The sequence below is a fragment of the Erinaceus europaeus genome, chromosome 12 (assembly GCF_950295315.1).
Source record: "Erinaceus europaeus chromosome 12, mEriEur2.1, whole genome shotgun sequence".
NCBI classification, from domain to species: Eukaryota; Metazoa; Chordata; class Mammalia; order Eulipotyphla; family Erinaceidae; genus Erinaceus; species Erinaceus europaeus.
The window spans coordinates 39,647,101-39,666,567 of NC_080173.1; the positions used below are offsets into that span (position 1 = coordinate 39,647,101).

Below are 19,467 nucleotides of genomic sequence, written 5' to 3' on the forward strand. Positions count from 1 at the left end.
TTTGGTATCCAGTAGGAACTGACAGAGGCACTACTCTGTGGGTACAGCTCACACACTCGTCCCCACCACCCTGTGACGCTGGTGTGGCCTTGGCCTCACAGGAAGATAAAGCCCAGGATGCCAGAGGCCAAGTCCAATAATGGCCACATTCCATGGGGTTCTGTCGCAGGGCAGGGCTGCCCACTGCCCAATCATTCCTGTCCTTTGTCCAATGAAAGCAACAAAGCAAGGACCCCTGGAGGCCAGGAGGCAGCCATGCCTACTCAAGCCAGGAGCCAAGGCCCAGCACTCAGGCTGGAGTAGGGGCAAGCCACAAGGACATCATGTCCCTTCTTTAATGCAGCGGTGACACTTAGGGATGGTTAGTGTCCTCAGAGTAGTACTTTTAAACAGGAAATTCACTTTAAAAATTAGTTCTCAGATTGCAGTTTTCATCCATTAAATAATGATCTTTAAAAATATTACATGTGAGGGTTGGGCGGTAGCACAGCAGGTTAAGTGCATGTGGCGCAAAGCCCAAGGACCAGCTAAGGATCCTGGCTTGAGCCCCTGGCTCCCCACCTGCAGGGGAGTCGCTTCACAAGTGGTGAAGCAGGTCTGCAGGTGTCTTTCTCTCCCCCTCTCTGTCTTCCCCTCCTCTCTCCATTTCTCTCTGTCCTATCTAACAATGATGACATCAATAACAACAACAACAATAACTACAACAACAATAAAGGCAGCAAAAGGGAAAATCAATTATATATATATATATATATAGCTTCACAGGGCTGGGGAGTGGCCAGAAAGTGCTCCTGTTCACACTGTTGTGGGACAGATGAGAGACACAGCACTGTATCACCCACAGCATGACTCCAACTGTGGAAGAGCTGGATTTTCTTTTCTTTTTTTCTTTTTAACCAAACCACTGCTCAGCTCTGGCTTATGGTAGTGCAGGGGATTGAACCTGGGACTTGCAAGCCTCAGGCATGAGAGTCTCTTTGTATACCCATTATGCTATCTACTCCTGCCCTCCAACTGTGGAAGAGATATGCTTGGGAAAATGGCCCAGGAGGACATAAACCAGCATGTTACATACTGATAGTAGTGCTCTCTCTATGTAAGATGATGTGACACTCATCTCTTGGTAGCTTCCACTCTGAAAGGGCACATGTTAGAGGAGCTTCTGATTCTACTCTCAGCTCACATTTATTTGCCAGGTAGGACAGGAGACTCAAGCTGCCAGGTTAACAGTGACCTTGTCACTCCACTGAGAGCAGAATTCAACTCTTCCTGAGGAGGAAGTTTTGTGTTAGTAGGACACTTCATCAAATGCTAATATGAATGTCCAGCTGCTGACAGTCCAGGGAGGGCCTGTGGGTTATGACTTTGATAGGGGGAGGCTATTGCTCACAGCTGTCAGGAAGAGAGGCAGCTGAACGTGGCAAGCATCAGGCCCTTAGCAGCAAGGGCTTGCAGAACTGACAGGCTAGGCTTTGTTGCTCTAGGACATTTCAGGACACTGAAATGATCCTGGGCAGCTAGCAGCTTATGGAGATAAGAAATATAAGTCAGCTGGCAAAGTGAGAAACAGCAATTTATTGCTAAACAAAAACTGGCAGGGCCAGGCAGTATTATAGCTAGTAGAGTACTCACATAACCACATGCAAGGACTTGGGCTCAAGCCTCCAGTCTCTAACTGTAGGGGGGAAGCTTCACAAGCAGTAAAGCAATGCTGTGGGTGTCTCTTTCTCTCTCCTTCTCTACCTATTTCTCTCTGGCTCTACCAGAAAAGAAAGCAAAAGAGCTGCCTGGAGTGGTGGAGTTATTTACATGCTGAGCCCTAGTGACAAAACAACAGGTTAAACTCAACCTCAATGGGTTATGAAACTACCTATATAAAACATTCCTGCATTTCTCTGGAAAAGTCCACAAAATGGATTTCCAAAAGACTAGTACTACCCTCTGGGGCAAATGCCTATAGCGATAAAACACATCCTCTAAAAAGTCCAGGAGGAGAGAGAAATAAGCAAGGTGGCTACAATCAAAGCCATTGTCAGTGGGCTATAACTGGAGTTAGATGATAATTTTTTTTTTAATTTTCCCCCTCCCTCCTTTTTTTTTCCTCTTTTTTTGTTTTGTTTTGTTTCCCTTTTGTTGCCCTTGTTGTTTCATTGTTGTTATTGATGTCACTGTTGTTGGATAGGACAGAGAGAAATGGAGAGAGGAGGGGAAGATAGAGAGGGGAAGAGAAAGACAGACACCTACAGACCTGCTTCACCGCCTGTGAAGTGACTCCCCAGCAGGTAGGGAGCCGGGGGCTCGAACCGGGATCCTTAGACTGATCCTTGCACTTCGCACCACGTGAGCTTAACCCGCTGCGCTACCGCCCAATCCCCCTCCTTTTTTCTCTTTAACCAGAGCACTGCTCAGCTCTGGCTTATGAGGTTATGAGGGATTAATTAAATCTGGGGCCTCAGAGTCTCAGGCATGAAAGATATTTGCATAATCGCTGTACTATCTCCTCACCACCACCAAAAGACTTTCTGTTCTCTTTTTTCTTCTTTTTTGTATTTTATTTATTTAAATTTGATAGAACGGATAGAAATTAAAAGGGGAGGGGATGATAGGTACACAGAGAGAAAGAGACCGACTTTCTAATTTCTTCTTTCCTTTTTCTTTTCTTTATTTATGAAGGGGAAGCTGGGAGATGAGCCCCTCACAAAGTCAGGGATCAAGGCCACACTCTGCTGCAGCAAGGCAAAGCTCCAGGGTTGACTCAGCAAGGAGGTTGTAATCCAGAGGCCCAGGGGACAAAGTGATTCAGGCCACTGATGCAGGGCCACCTGCACCAGAGGACAGCAGAGATGTTCCTTCCACTCCTCTGCTTTGTCTCAAAGAGTGCTCCCCCTCAGTGCCCACAGCCACCCTTGATGCAGATCTCCCCACACCACAAATTTCTGCAACTCCTTGGAGCCTGCTCACCTCCCAAACTGGCCCTAGGTGGGGTATAGGGCATGGGTGCTCCCAGCCCTCTGTCCTAGCCAGGCCTGAGAGTTTTCCATGGATCCCATAGCACCTGTACTCAGGGTGGCAGGACAGCCCACACAGCAAGCTCAATTCTCAGCTGTAGGGGCAGGAGGGCAGGTGCACCAAGACTACAGAATTGTGGATGCCAACAGTAGCACCAAGGGAGAGGGAGAAGCACTGCCAGCACGGCCAGTCCTCAGCTTTCTGCAGGGCTCTGCATAGTCCAACCCCTCACCACATGTGTGTACAATTCATACAGAGCTCCAGGTGCAAAAATCTGCTTTACTCGTTGCCCTCAGGCCCTTGCCCAGCTCAGCTCACAGTGCTCAGAGTTGCCCTCAACTCATCCCTGAACTCCCTCATATCCTCCAGGAAATCCAGACAGCTGGTCTTTAAAATATACTCAAGGGCTGCAGGTGAGACAGCACTGTGGTTCTACAAAAAGTCTCTCCCAGGTTCAATCCCCAGCATTACCATAAGCCAAAGCTAAACAGTGTTCTGGTAAGCAAATATAGTAATGATAATAATACATAGTACTAAGCACAAGTACCCGAGTTTGAGCCCCCATTCCCCAACTGCAGTGGGGATGCTTCACAAGTCAATTTCTCTCTGTCTATCAAATAAAATGATGGGAGTAGAGGGGAACGGCCTCCAGAAGCAGTGAATTTGTAGTGCTAGCACCAAGTCCCAGCCACTGAAAGTAAAAAAAGAAGAAGAAACAAATAACACCTATGCCTGCACACTTCTCAGACCACTGTGCCACCACCTGGTATGGCATCCCAGTTGGTGTCCTTGTGCCTACCCTGTGCTGCCCCAGCTCACTGGGCAGAGGCCACAGGTTCCTGATGACCTGGAAGGGCTTCTACCAGCCACTCAGTACTTTTACAGCCTGACTGACAGTGCCACAATAACCCAGCAGATACTAAAGTGTGGTTCTGAGAGGGACTAGAAGTGGAGGAAAGAACACCCCAGCTAGAGAACTGCTCTAGGCCCAGAGATGCCCCCCACCTTCCAGATGCCTGGCCACCCTTCTGTTGTGCATACAGCTTCAGGGCCTTTGCACTGCTCCTGCTCTCCGCCTACCAGAGCCACACTCAGCTCAGTTCTCCTCCACCTCCTCCTCTTCCCAAGCCCCTCCAAGGACACAGCCCAGTGGAGTGGTCCTGACACCTGTCTGCAGCCTCTCTCATTCACAGGCTGGGCTACTGTGGCTCTTCTATGACCCACTGCCTCATGTACTGTCTCTCTCTCCACTGGTATGTGAGCCCCTGGAGGGGAAGGGGCTCCAGGAATGCCATACACCCCAGCTAAGTGAATAAGGGGTCCACAGTGGAGGTGGGTTTTGCAGAGAGACACTGAGCACAGAACCAGAACTGGCAGAGAGCAGAAGGGACTTCCAGGGACCTTGGTATCTCAAGGATCTTTCATGGACCCAGCATCATTTCTGAGCTTGGGGCATTGCTTATAAAAATGGTGGTGGTGGGGGGGGGGTTCAACATCAACAGATGACTGGCTTAAGAAGTTATAGGTTAGTATAACAGTATAGTAATCCATGGAATACTACTCTCAAAAGAAAACAAAACAAAACAGATGATACTGTGTTCTTTGGAGCAAAACGGAACTGGAGGTGATTATGCTTGGAGAAATAAGAGATAAAACACAACTACCAGGCGGTTTCACTCATATGTAGAATCTAGAGAGCTGACAGACATCAACTTGCAACAAACAAACAACCAGAGACAAGCAAATGTTTCTAAGACTTATGGTTTTTAAGAACTATGGTGGTTATCTTTGGGAGGTGGGAGGGTAAGAACACAGAACTTTGGTGGTAGAATGGAACTATATCCTATAGTCTTATAATATAGTAACCTACTTATTATTAATCATAAATCAAAATGGGGGTGTGTGTGGAGAATAGTGGAGAGGCTAACAGCAAGGAAACCAGTACAAACACTGTCAGTGAATGCAGACCAGAGATAAGGACAAAGGAGAGAGGCTTCCAAAGCCACTGTTGGTGCAGGATGGGGATGAGGGACTCAAAGGCCAACTGTCATCTGAAAGGATGTGCCCTCCTTCCAACCGCCTCCACGACTCTCAGGTCCCCACTCAACAGTGTATCTCCTGCTCCCTGGCCCTAAGTTAGAACCATGCCCCACCCCCAGCACCCCTTTGGGGTCCAAAGTCTTAAAGAGTTTCCTCTCACACATCTCCCCTAGAGCAAACTGCCTTTCATAAGACCATTTTCTGAACCATTGGTTATTCTGACTTCCCAGCTACATACTCAAACACTCTCAACACATCTCAAAGCACCAAGGAAGAGCAACAAAGGGGTGGACAGGGTCCTGCAACCCCCAACAGTCCCCCATGACGGGCATGAGGTATGGAGGAGTGTACATACACTTACAGGATGGAACATGGCACCAGATAACACCTGCTTGCAAACAGGTGAATAGCTTACTCTAGTGCCTCTGGTGAGCCTTCCCAGCACTCCCCGGCCTTTCACACTCTACCATGTGAAGTTCATCATTATTATGAAATCCTATCTCATGGGTTAAGGAAAGACTCCAGAGGCCAGCAGAGTAATCCAACTGTTCCTAAAATCTAAGAGTCCAACAAGCTGCAGTTTAACAAGGCTGGATGATGAGGGTCAGTTTCAAAGCCAGAGAGAGATCAGCCCCTCATTAGGGGGAGGAGAGGTATCACATGCAGGCCCCTCCCACGAAAGCAGAGAAGTGACAGCTTCCATCCTGCACTGTAGCCATACTCAGGACCCACCAGTTAAAGGAGAGCAGTTTCTGATAACAAAAGCAAAAAATGCTTCAGCAGTTACAGGTTCTGACCAGGACATGCATCCCTGAGTGAAAAGCAGAATGCCTGGTGGAGTGGAGCATCTACAAGCCCTACACCGGAGTCACCAGTACAGCTAACTCTCTGTTCACCCGGCAAGCAGGACTCAGAAAGGGTGCCCACTAACTGGGAAGCAAAAACATTTTGTTTTGTCACCAACAAGGCACATACCACTGAATTGAGAATGGCAATTTCCTCAGTTTCCCTGAGGCCCTGGGTCTGCCTGGCAGGGTCTGGTTTAACCCCCTACTTCAGGCTCAGTGTCTGGAGTCTTTGTTGTGCTGGGCCTCGGGAACAAGCACTGGGGCTTCACCCACAAGGCAGCACCCAAGCAAGTGGCATGTGAGGATGGAGGGTGGCCAGGCCACACAAGGGGGTGGGGGCTGGAGCCCAGAGGAGACAGGGAGAGAGTTGGCTGTACTGCCACAACCAGCACATCCCAGCAAGCCACACGGCACTTGTAACAAGCAAAAAAGCAAACCGCCATCCCACCTCGGGCTGCATGGTCACAAGTGAGGCAAGGCTGCACCCAGTCACCGTTGGGGCGGGAGGCCGGCCCCGGGTGTGGCAGGAAAGGGTGGTGCTGGCTCAGCGGCTGCAGCTCCTCGCTCGGACCCAGTGGGGCCACTGTACGGTGCTGGGGGCACAGGGAGGCCTCGGGCGCTGTTGGGCAGGGAGACACACATACACAGAGAGAGAGAGGCTGTTAGAGGGATGCAGCAGAGGAGGGAGAGCAGAGCTCTGGGTGTGGCTTGGTGCCTGGTGTGCAGGAGGAACTGGGCAGCACTCCAGCCACACTGGGGTCCCAAGCATGCAGGTGGCAGGGAACCAGAAACCACTAGAGCTGGGGTCAGGGCAGTAGTACTGGGTGATCCTGTGACAGTCAGCAGGACCCATGACAGGGAGGCCCACTCCAGACTCCCAGGCTCCCTGCTCTCCGCCTGTACTGTGGGTGAACTGATGCCACCATGGTCTCTGCTCCTCCTGCTCTTGAAAATCATGACAGCAGAAGATGGGCTTGGTGGCCACACACAACTACAACCACTTCCCAAAGAAACCTGCTCAAGCCACAGGTGGTTCTTCTAGAGACTGAGAGAGGCAGTCGTCTGGGGGAGACTCTTGGAGATCTCTGTGTTTGGCTTTTCTCAAGAAATTTCAAAAAGGTCACTCTCTTTCTCTCTATGCTCAACAGGGCAGTTAAAACTAAGCGGGGGGGGGGGGGGGGGCCGGGGGCGGTGGTGCAGTGAGTTAAGTGCATGTGGCGCAAAGCACAGGGACCAGCGTAAGGATCCTGGTTCGAGCCCCCGGCTCCCCACCTGCAGGGGAGTCGCTTCACAGGCAGTGAAGCAGGTCTGCAGGTGTCTATCTTTCTCTCCCCCTCTGTCTTCCCCTCCTCTCTCCATTTCTCTCTGTCCTATTCAACAACGAACAACAACAATGGCAATAATAATAACCACAACGAGGCTACAACAACAAGGGCAACAAAAGGGGGGATAAATGGCCTCCAGGAGCGGTGGATTCATGGTGCAGGCACCGAGCCCAGCAATAACCCTGGAGGGGAAAAAAAAAAAAACTAAGCAGGGGAAGCAAATACCAATAATCAGAAGTGGGACAAGAAAATGCAAGCCTGCTCCCAGCAGAAGAGCAGTGTAAGTTCTTAAAGGCAAGGATCCTGCCTTGAGTATGCAAATCTGACATGTTTCTCAGAAGGCTTTGGTGGCAGTGCAGAGTCAAACCTGCAAAGGCAGGCAACATAGGGAAATGGTCTGGTAACCAAGTCTCTGACTCAGCAAGGGTCAACTACAATTTCCTTTAAAAAAAAAAAAAAAGCTGTTATGCTGACACAGTACTACTTACTTCAAAGAGAAGGGTGCAGGGGTGTGAATCTTTGTTTTCCAAGTGAGGAGAGCACTGTGCCAATCCCTTATGCCCCAGCTATCTCCACAGGGGTAGGGGTGTGGATGCACCCCAGGACCATAGTCAGTGAGTGGCCTGGCTGCCAACGTGACTAGGAGACTAGCTTCTGCCAGTCTCTGAATTCCACTTGGGGTCCTGGAATTGTAAAACCCAAAGTGAAGAGTGAAGGCACAGTAGCTCCCACACAGAATAGGCCTAGCCGTGTAGCTGGACACCCAGGACCCCCCTCCTTGCTCACAAGGACCCCAGCAGGGCCTTTGCAGGGGAGTCATACATCAAGTCAGTTGGGAGGCCCACAGCCCAATCCTTAGGAAAACATCTGAGATGAGAGCAACAAGGTGATAAAGAAAGCATTCATCTTTCCCTGCACAATAAAGCCAACTCCCTGCAGTCTATATAATCAGCTGGCCCACTCCCTGCAGACCTCCCTGGTTCTTCTAGAGCCATAGAGCCAGGCTGCAGAGTAGCAGGCTTTGGGACCCCCCCCCCCCAAGCCATAAAACCCTCAGGGGCCCACAAAACCTTAGAGCCACCACTGGATGCAGAACCAGGGCCCAGCCCCATGGCCCACACCCTGCCCTTGGTCCCATTACTCACAGCCATGGTAGGAGGCAGGGGAGCCCCCAGCCTTGCCATACTCTTGCTCTGAGTAGCTGGTGGAGAGGTTGGGCTGGCTGGAGCCACGGCCAAAGGTGATCTGGTTGCTGCTCACACTAGTGGCCACCTGGGCCATGCGCTCCTTGGTCTTGAGTGCCTGGGCCCGCTCACTCTTGAGCCGCTCCTCATCTTTGAGCAGCGTCACCAGCTGCTTGGCCTTCTCACGCACATTGATGCCCTGGTCCTTGCCGTCACGGTCGATGTACTGGAAGTCCTTAAGTGTCTGGATTGCAAAAATGTTCTCACGGCACTGCTGGGCCACCCGCTCAGAGCCTGTCTTGATAAGGTAGTCCAGCAGTGTCAGTGCCTTATACACGTGCCGCCAGTTCTTGCCATGGTCATTGAGCCGCTTCCACACCATACTCATGATCTCTGAGAAGGCCACCACGTTGTAGGTTAGGTCAGCAATCTCCGTCATCAGAGAACTAGATGGGCCCCACGGGTCATTGGAGGTGGCCTCTCGCACTTTGATTTCAGCCTCCGAATAGTTGTTCACAATGTTCTTCATCTGCCGCCGAATAGATGAAGTCGTCATCTTTAGCTGCTGGGTCACAGAGGAGCAGGCCTGCAGAGGAAGACACTTTCCTGTCCGGGCTGAGATCCAGCCCTGCGTAGGTCAGGGCTCTGGGGGAGGTTTACAGCAAGTGCCCTGATGACAGTCATTTCCTCTGTGAAAGCCTCAGGTTCACACAACCAGGAGCCATGACCTGAGAGAAAAAAAAGACAACACTCACTATTCCAGGAACTCCGGAGACCATAGGAGGCACTGGCTCAGATATTTCTTTTTTAAGATGTATTAATATGAGAGAAGGAGGGAGAAAGAATAGGAGAGAACTAAAGCTTTGCTCTGGCACATTCAATACCAGGTTTTGAACCCAAGACCCCATGCTTGAGAGTCCAAAGTTCTAGCCACTTTGCCACCTCCATGGCCACCTGACTCATACATTTCTGGAAACAGAGGGTACTGTGCTATTGGGGGGGGGGGTGTTGAGTACATATGTTCTAGCCCTCCCAGGAAGAAAAAGAATACATTTTTCTTTCACAATTACATTAAGTTCAGTGTTACAAATTATTACAATGTCTATCTTCATGGTGGAATAACACATGTACTCCCTTTAATTAAAAATGCAGATTTTGGGGCCAGGTGGTGGCGCACCTGGTTAAGCACACACATTACAGAGCACAAAAAAGCAGGTTTTTTTTTATATCATAAGTTAATAATGAGTAGAATTTAAACTGAAGTTTAAGTATTTTGAAAGAAGGAAGTAAACATTATGACCATGATTCCATCTTCAAAATAGTTCCAAGGAATGGTACTTTTGTAGACTGTATTTCCTTTCCCTCTTTCTTTTTCTTTCTCTCTCTTTCTCCCTCCCTCCCTTTCTTTCCTTCTTCCTTCCTTTCTTTCTTTCTCTCTTTCTTTCTTTCTTTCTTTGTTAGAATGGTGGAGAGAGAGAAATAACCAGACACCACTCTGGTATATGTGCTGCTAGGGATTGAACTCAGCACCTGATGATTGAGAATCCAATGCTTCATCCACTGCACCACCTCCCGGACTACTGGACTGTATTTTCTAACGAAAATTTATTTATTCACTAGAGAGAAATAGAAAGGGGCCAGTTGGTGGCGCACCTGGTGAGTGTACATATTACAATACACAAAGACCGGGGTTCGAGCCCCCAGTCCCCATCTAGAAGGGGAAAGCTTTGCGTGTGGTGAAGCAGGGCTCAGGTGTCTCTCTGTCTCTCTATCTCCCCCTGCCCTCTCAATTTCTGGCTGTCTGTATCCAATAAATAAAATAATTTAAAAAATAAATAAAGGAGTCGGGCGGTAGCACAGTGGGTTAAGTGCACGTAGCGCAAAGCACAAAGACCAGCATAAAGATCCCGGTTTGAGTCCCCAGCTCTCCATCTGCAGGGGAGTCACTTCACAAGTGGTGAAGCAGGTCTGCAGGTGTCTTTCTCTCCCCCTCTGTCTTCCCCTCCTCTCTCCATTTCTCTCTATCCTATCTAACAACAATGACATCAGTAACAACAACAATAATAACAACAACAACAATAAAAAAACAAGGGCAACAAAAGGACAAATAAATAAATATAAAAAATTTTTAAAAGAAATAAAAAATAGAAAGAGAAAAGGAGAAGCAGAGCATCACTCTGGCACATGTGATGCCAGTGATCAAACCTAAGACCTCACCCACTGCACTGGCTCCCAGCCTCATTATGGGCTGTCTTTTCACTGTGTAGCAGAAAGTAGCTATAGGAAGATCATAACATTGGGGAGGTCTGCCCTGGCAGGTGTTAAATCACCCATGGGAGCAAGACAGCCTTTCCTTTCAGGTGCAACTCCCAAATGCCTCTCTACACCTTTAAATTGCTCAGTAGCTGGCTTTGGGCTTCACTGTGAATCCAACAGCTCGGAATTCTCTGCATGCTTTCCTCAGGTTTTATATAAAGGTTCATAAAGACCATCTGCTGGACTCTCAAGAGTCTCTAGCATCCACTGCAAGTTAATGCAGCCCTAATGCCTTATTTAACAGGAGGAAACTGGGTTACACATGAAATGTCCACCCTGTCTATGGCATAAACACAACATTCTCACCCCCCTCCCTTCACTTACCAAGCCAGCCTCTGGTCTACTTCTGACATTGGGTTCGGGTCAAGAGTTTGGGGACTCCCCACTGTTTGTTCACTAATGAGCATCAGGCATTGTGCCTCAGATATAAATGGTGCTGAATGATTCAAAACAGTGTCCTCGCCTCCCATCTGACAGAGTGGAGGAGGGCACAGCAATTCTGATGCAAAATCAGGGCCACCAACTCAGCTTTCTTTTAGGGGTTGGGGGTGGTGGGTTACCATTGCTGCGTGAGAAGGCATAGGAAGGACCTTCAGTAGAGGCCTGGAGTCAGCAGGCTCAAGGACTCAAGTTTGCCAGACAGGGACCCTCCTTCCACAGAAGCTCCCCACCATCACCCCATGGCCCAGCTGCCTAAGTCAAAAGGTGTGGGTGAGAGGGAAAGCCACTTAGACGGCTTGTCACACACAGTCATGCAAACAGGAAAGGTACAACTCAAGTTTCATGCTAGTGACCCTCTATAAAGCTGCCCCACCTAGCAAGGTCTCCAGCCCTACCTCTAGCATGCCATGAGTCCTATCTGAGTGCAGCCACAGGCGGGGGCTAGGGATGAAGGCGGGCAGATACAGGTGCCACTCCAAGTCTACCTCTCACCCTAAACCCCTGAAAGCCTGTCAGGAGAGGAATTACAAGTGCCCCAGTAATCTGAGCTTTGATTTCTTTGGTTCCCACTCACAGCAACAGTGGCTGCTGGCAGAGATGGGGAGGAGCTTGAGAGAGAGGAAAAAACTCTTAATAAGTGGTCCAGCTTCAAGTTCAAGTTCTCCATAAAGTGAGTGGTAGCTTTCAGATGTGCTTCACAGCCAGGGTTATAATGTGTGGAGGGGGCCGCCAGGTACCTCTTCCATTGGTCATTAGATTGGGTCCACAGGCAGAAGCAAGAGAAGCAGGGAGAAGGGCCCCGTCACCACCCCACCCCCCAGTCCTGAAGTACTTTTGACACATACAGAGAAAAAGGCCTCAAATGGTTGGGGGAAGGGGGAATCACACAGCGAGAAATGGAGCTTGGGTGCTACTCCCCCTTCTCTATCTGACCTCTGGGGCAGACCTGATTTTCCATTCTCTCCACCTCCTAGCCCCCTGGGAACTCCAGGCCTTTGGAAGCAAATGAAAAGCATCAATTCTTGCAAGCTAGATAGGAATGCCACCAACCAGGTTGCAAACCTTTAGAGGGGCACTCTCTAATGGGCTCTACCTGCACACCCACCAGCCACTGGTCTTTTTAAATATTTTTGCTTTAAGAAGAAATACTCTTTTTAAAAAAAAAAAAAAAAGTGTTATAATCAAGGGAATAAAAAAAAAAAACTATGGTCTATATAATTTAAGTGGCTGATCTGCTGTGTTTATAAAGCTACAGACAAGAGCAACTTTCATTGGTGTATTGCACCAAAGTAAAAGACTCTGGGATGGGGGGGGGGGGGTCCTTCAGAGGACCTAGTGGGGGTTGTACTGTTATATGGAAAACTGAGAAATGTTATGCATGTACAAACTATTGTATTTACTATTGAATATAAAACATTAATTCCCCAATAAAGAAATTTAAAAAAAAAACCTTTCAAGCCTGTAGTGGTGAGAAGTCTAGGATCCCAAGAGAAGAAATTCTCGAGGGGGAATGGCCCAACAGGTGGCACAGTAGATAAAGTGTTGAACTCTCAGGTCCCAAGTTCAATTCCAGTATCCTCTCTCTCAATAAATAAATATTCATTAAAAATAGGAAAAGAGGGAGTCAGCTGGTAGCGCAGTGGGTTAAGCACACGTGGCACAAAGTGCAATGACCAGTGTAAAGATCCCGGTTCAAGCCCCCAGTTCCCCACCTGCAGGGGAGTCACTTTACAGGCAGTGAAGCAGGTCTGCAGGTGTCTATCTTTCTCTCCCCATCTCTGTTCTCCCACTCCTCTCTTTTTCTCTCCATTTCTCTCTGTCCTATCTAATAACTACAACAATAAAACAACAAGGGCAACAAAAGGGAATAAATAAATAAATTTGTTTTTAAATAGTAAAAGAAATTTCTGAGAGGAGAAAGGACACAGAAGCAGGTCCAGAAGCCATTGGGTTCAAGCTCAGTCTCCACAGACCACCGCAGGATAGTGGGTATAGGCCTGTCAGGGAGATCACTTGAAGGTGCAGGCCTGTGGCTCCATCACTGGTCCCTGTGTGCTCAGACCCTGGGGCTCCTACACAATCTCAGGAAGGGGCTAGAAACACCTGACATAGCTTCTCCTCCCCATAAACAAGGCTTACACACACACACACACACACACACACACACACACACACACACACACCTCTAGTACACATCCTGTGTTATTCCTAGAGCTTGAGCTTTGTTTTGTTCCCACTCTGTTTTGAACAGTTTGCCTGCTCCACTTTCTAAACTTTCCTTCTCGATCTGCTGGGTTTCTCCCACTCTCAGCCTGCTAACAGACTCCCAAAAGTAACCACAGAAGGAGCACCTGGAATCTGCCCCACGCTGTGCTCAGGTCTAGACAAACCTGTCAGTTCACAGACAGCCAGTCACTGACACAGGCTCTCCAGGCCAGATGCAGGTCAGGGGTGGGGGAAGAACTGTCAAAATAAGAAGGGAAGGGAGTCGGGCGGTAGCACAGTGGGTTAAGCGCACATGGCGCAAAGCACAAGGACCAGCGTAAGGATCCAGGTTCGAGCCCCCGGCTCCCCGCCTGCAGGGGAGTCGCTTCACAGGCAGTGAAACAGATCTGCAGGTGTCTGTCTTTCTCTCCCTTCTGTCTTCCCCTCCTCTCTCCATTTCTCTCTGTCCTGTCTAACAACGATGACATCAATAACAACAGCAATAACTACAACAATAAAAAAAAAAAAACAAGGGCAACAAAAGGGAAAATAAATAAATATAAAAAAATTTTTTTAAATAAGAAGGGAACAGTGTAAGGATCCCGGTTCAAGCCCCCGGCTCCCCACCTGCAGGGGAGTCGCTTCACAGGCGGTGAAGCAGGTCTGCAGGTGTCTATCTTTCTCTCCCCCTCTCTGTCTTCCCCTCCTCTCTCCATTTCTCTCTGTCCTAACAATGACGACATTAATAACATCAACAATAATAACTACAACAAGGGCAACCAAAAGGAAAATAAATAAATATAAGATAAATAAATAAATAATAAAAATTAAAAATAAGAAGGGCAAACAAATAGCTCCAGGTTTAGACCTACACAGCCCCTTCCTCATTTTCGTGATTACCTTCTGAAAAGATGAATACCACTAGGACATCAGTGACCAGAAATACTTTTAGAAACCTAGCTCTGGGCCAGGTGGTGGTGCACCTAGTTGAGTGCACCTAGTTGAGTGCACGTTACCATGCCCAAGAACCCAAATTCAAGCCTCCAGTCCCTACCTGTAGGGAGGAAGCTTCACAAATGCTGAAGCAGTCTTTCTTTTCCTTTCTCTAGCCCCCCTCCCCCTCAGTTTCTATCTCTATCCAAATACATTTTTTAAAAAGAAAGAAACCTAGCTGTACTGGACCGTGAGACAGCTCAGTAGGTAGAACACATACATTACCAATCACAAGGTCTTGGTTTCTAGGCCCAGCACCATATGGGAGGGAACACTGTGGACAGCACTATGGCCATCAGTGACAGGGCCATGTTGTGGTATCTCTCCTCTCACTCTAAAATAAAAAGAATAAGAGCACTGGCCCAGGGAGACTGAGTGAGGTCTTGACTTATTCTCTGGTGCACATTAAAAAAAGAAAAAAGCATTTGTTCCAGAGAACTATTTACTACTATTAAGTAAGATCAAATTAAGCATGTGAGTCTGAACACTTCTGCTACAACTTTTAATATACTTGAAGGAAGGCAACAAAGTGACCAAGTCAGGATCTGCACCCACCAAGAAAGGGGAAGCTAGGCAAGCCCTAGAGACATCCATTTGTATCTCCAGATAAGGGGGCCAAGAGTTTCCAACCACCCCAGTCCCAGCCCCTGAAAAGCTTGTTTTGAAGTTATGTCAATTTTTCATCAAGAATCAGGGTACTAGGGCCAGGTATTGGCGCACCAGGTTAAGCACACACAATATAAAGCGCAAGGACCCACACAAGGACACAAGGACCTTAGTTTGAGCCCCGGGCTCCTTATCTGCAGGGGGGTTGCTTTATAAGCACTGAAGCAAGTCTGCAGGAGTTTATCTTTTTCTCCCCCCATCTCCCCCACCCCTCTCAATTTCTCTCTGTCCTATCCAATTAAAGAAAAAAAGGGGGGAAGGGAAAAACGGCCACCAGGAGCTGTGAATTTGTAGTGCAGGCACTAAGCCCCAGTGGTAACTCTGGGGAAAAAAAAAAAAAAGGAATCAGTCTGAGCACACTTGAGAGCCACTGGTACCCAGAACATGTACATAAAAGCAGCCAACAGGAGACCAAGCATACTGACTGGTCTCGGGGGTCTCGACTTCAAATGGCCCATCGCAGCTTGGGAGGCCATACCCAAAAACACACAGTGTACCTGGTGTGAAACAGCTCCAATCCAGGGATGCCACAGAACACTCCCTTCCAGCCTGGAAGTGGGGCCAAGTGTCTCTGCCCGTGCAACACCCTTACCATCTCAGCCAAAAGAGACCTTCCTACTCCAGAGGAAATGTGACCAGGAGCAGAAATGACGGGCCACTCACAGCAAGTCAGAGCATGACAGGCTCCCAGCCACATTGCCTGCATTGGGTGTGAGTGACAAGCCACATGGAGACCTCTACACTGTTCCTATACTGACACCATGAGATGCCAGCAGGGAAGTTAAACTGCTGGAGGTGTTCAGCTTTGGTCTGCAAAAGGCATAGAAGGGAGCCAAGAGCCCCAGTGAGGAAGAAAAATCAAAACAGGTATTAGGACTATGTCTGTAGTCGTGTGTTCCCTTGTTTCTTGGTCTGCCATCCGTGTCCGTTTGCCTATGCTGCCTGCACCAGCAGGCCCTGTGTTGCACTGTGAGTAGCCTGCAGTAGCCACCAGGCTTGCTCTCCTTAGCTCCCAGGAGACTCCCAGCAGAGACCGGAACTAGCCCAGAGCAGCAAACAGAACAAAACTAAACAAACCCAATGCCAGAGTGCTGCCCCTGGAGGCAAGAAGAATCCCAGAAAAATGTGCCCCCGGGCTGGTGGCACTAGGCGGGGCCATTCCTTCTAAATTCAGCGCAGCCCATTAGGGAGAAACCCCAGGCTCTCTCATCAGTCTCTGGCAGCCCAGTGAATCTGAGCCTCTCTGCTAGATGGATTTCAGGGGATGGATCACTTTTCCTCAAGGCAGACCAGTGTGAACCTCTGACTGTATGTCTCTGAACCTCCTCAAACACTGCCAGCACCCAGATACCAAGCATAGGGCAGTGTTGAAAGTTCAGGCTACCTAACCAGGCTCCTCTGATGGTGGCAGGCCACCCAAAGTCAGCCCCTATACAGGGACAATGTGTGGCACGCATATATATGAAACCTGTGAACACCAGGTATGTCAGCCCCACCTGGCTGATGGTCACTTCCTCATGTGTGGGGCTCATGGGGGAAGAAAAAACCCACACTCCTGCTGAAGGGACAGCTCCAGAAGCAGTACAAGCAGGAGCACAGGGGTGGCTGAGGCCACGGCTCACGTGACCAGGACTCACAACAGTCCAATTAGGACAAAAAGGACAGTGCCACATTCTTCTCCACAGTGGTCATTTCATCCTCAAGAGAAAGGACCATTATGACTCTGCTGGTCAAGCGAGCAGTGACTTAGAGCCTGAGCCCCTGCCTACGCAGATGGGGGAGTGGGAAGGCCTAAGATCTCGACACTCCTGGAAAGGTGAAATGCTGGCAAAAAAAGAGTAATCTTCTTCAGAAACCCAACAACAGCATTTACACACCAACAACTTCTTGGTGGGTAAAACAAACTTCATATCATGATCCAAAAGTGAGCTTAAAAATATCTTGCGTGATAGTCTGGGAGGTGGCACAGTGATAAAGCTTTGGACTCTCAAGCATGAGGTCCTGAGTTTGATCCCCGGCAGCACATGTGCCAGAGTGATGTCTGGTTCTTTCTCTCTCTTCCTGTCTTTCTCATAAATAAAATCTTTTAAAAAATATATATATATATATAGTGTGTGTGTGTGTGTGTGTCGGGTGCCAGGCAGTAGCGCAGCAGTTTAAGTGCAAATGGTGCAAAAATATTTTGTGTGGGGCCAGGAGGTAGCGCAGCAGATTAAGTGCACATGGCGCAAAGCACAAAAAGACCAGCCTAAAGATCCCTGGTTCCCCACCTGCAGGGAGGGTCGCTTCACAGGCAGTGAAACATGTCTGCAAGTGTCTATCTTTCTCTCCCCCTCTGTCTTCTCCATCTCTCTCGATTTCTCTGTCTTAGCCAACAACAGCAATAACAACAATATTAATAACAACAAGAGCAACAAAACGGGAAAAAATAGCATCCAGGAGCAGTGGATTCATAGTGCAGGCACCGAGCCCCAGTAATAACCCTGGAGGCAAAAAAAAAAATGTGTGTGTATGTTTATATACATAGATATTTAAAGGGGGATGAGCAGCAGAAGATAATTCACCCTGTAGAGCACACACCTTACCATGTGTGAGGCCTTGGGTTCGAGTCCCAGCACCTCATGAGAGTACCATCACATGAGAGGATGCTCCACGGATGCAGATGACAAAGTGGTAGCATGGTGTTTCTCCCCTTCCTCTCTAAACTGAAGAATGAAACAAACAGGGCTAGGGAGACACCATCATGGTTGTGCAAAAAGACTTTTAGGCAGGCCTGTGGCTATGAGGTCCCAAGCTCAATTTCTAGCACCAACATAAGCCAGAGCTAAGCAGTGCTCTGGTAAAAACACACAAACAAAAAGGCAGAATAGCTCACTTGGATAGTGTGCTGTTTTACCCTATGTGTGACTCAGGTTTAAACTCAACCCCCACTGCATTGTTTTTTACTGTTGTTGTTATTATTGTTGTTGATGTCGTCATTGTTAGATAGAACAGAGAGAAACGGAGAGAGGAGGGGAAGACAGAGAGGGGAAGAGAAAGATAGACACCTGCAGACCTGCTTCACTGCCTGTGAAGCGACTCCCCTACAGGTGGGGAGCCGGGGGCTCAAACCAGGATCCTTACACCAGTCCTTGCACTTTGTGCCACATGTGCTTAACCCGCTGCGCTACAGCCCGACTCCCTAGAGAAAGGTTTAATACTGTGGTGTCTCCTTTCCTCTCATCTCCTCTCTCTTTCTCTCTGCCTCTCTGAGAAAGTCAGTCTGGAGATGTAAAAAAAAAAAAAAAAAAGCAAGCAGCACTGCATGGGAAAATGTACAATTCCCATGAATTTGTACTGAATTTAGCCCTGGCTGGTCACTGTGATGGCTCTGAGTGCTGGGCTGCTGCCATCTCCTGAGGAGCCAGGGAATGTGTGTGTGTGCGTCCTCACACATGCACATGCAGACACAAAGTGAGGCTGAGCAGTGGACCTCTCAAGCAGCAGCTCTTGTGTGCCTGCAGACCCATAGTGACTCTGGCTTCTCCACCAGAAGCCTGATGCTGGCTAGCAGGAGCCCTGCAGCAAGGACAGTGAGGAAAAGGAGTGCCTGCTCACCTTTGCTTCACCTACGGCAGCCCAGAGGACTAGGGAGAGGCCTGTGAACCCTAACCTGTTGGTCTTAAAGCCCACCCACTGCCACTCAGAGCAGTGGAAACCTGAGGACAGACTCATCAATGCAAAAGACTAAATGCTAAGTCAGACTCTGCTGAGCTGGGGTTCTGGGTATCCTCAAGCTGGCTCTCTCAGTATCTTCTCCCTCCTGTCCCCTGGACAAGCACAACACTTCAGAGACCCAACTCTTCAAAGCCTGTGCTTCCTCCACTGGCATTCTTAACAACGGCTGTCACCAGGCAGCCATTTCTTGTCACCTAGCCACCACTGGTCCACACCCTACCTTTGCAGCTGGCTCACCTGAATCACATCAACTACTTCTTCTTGTCACAGGGAGCTGATGATGGCTACAGCTCAAGGCTGCTGTGTGTGGTGTGGTGTGGTGTGGTGTGGTGTGGTGTGGTGTGGTGTGGTGTGGTGTGGTGTGGTGTGGTGTGGTGTGGTGTGGTGTGGTGTGGTGTGGTGTGTGTGTACTCACACGCACAAGCATGCAGTGGGTGTCTAGAGAGAGGTAGGCAACCAACAGGCTCCCTAAATCGACTTTCTCCTTGGGCGCCAAGGTGCATCTATAGGATATCTCTCAACACATTCCTGGGAACACTCTACATAGGAGTTTCCATGAAGGCATGCCAGGTGGCAGTCACCCACTAGCGTGGAGGTGACATCATCCACAGCAATTCTCCCATAGACAGTCGGCCAAGGGTGGCTCCATGTTCACCATGGACTGATGTCTGTGGGGCCCCTGTCTTGCTCCCCAGCACTGCCTCTGGAGTGGCACCGGGGTCT

General features: G+C 48.9%; 1 protein-coding gene across 6 annotated transcripts in view; it reads right to left on the reverse strand.

The window, feature by feature from the left end:
* The window catches only part of EPN2 (epsin 2), a 76,667-nt gene that overhangs the window by 21,825 nt on the left and 35,375 nt on the right, over positions 1-19,467 (reverse strand). For 5 of the 6 annotated variants that reach the window (XM_060203191.1, XM_007526181.3, XM_060203188.1 and 2 more), the window contains 2 exons: positions 8,368-9,134; positions 6,346-6,516 (listed from right to left, as the gene is read on the reverse strand). In XM_060203191.1, the coding sequence (XP_060059174.1) occupies positions 6,346-6,516; positions 8,368-8,962 (766 nt within the window). In that variant the 5' untranslated portion in view covers positions 8,963-9,134. The remainder of the gene's footprint in view (positions 1-6,345; positions 6,517-8,367; positions 9,135-19,467) is intronic. The other variant, XM_007526180.3, reaches the window with a different exon arrangement.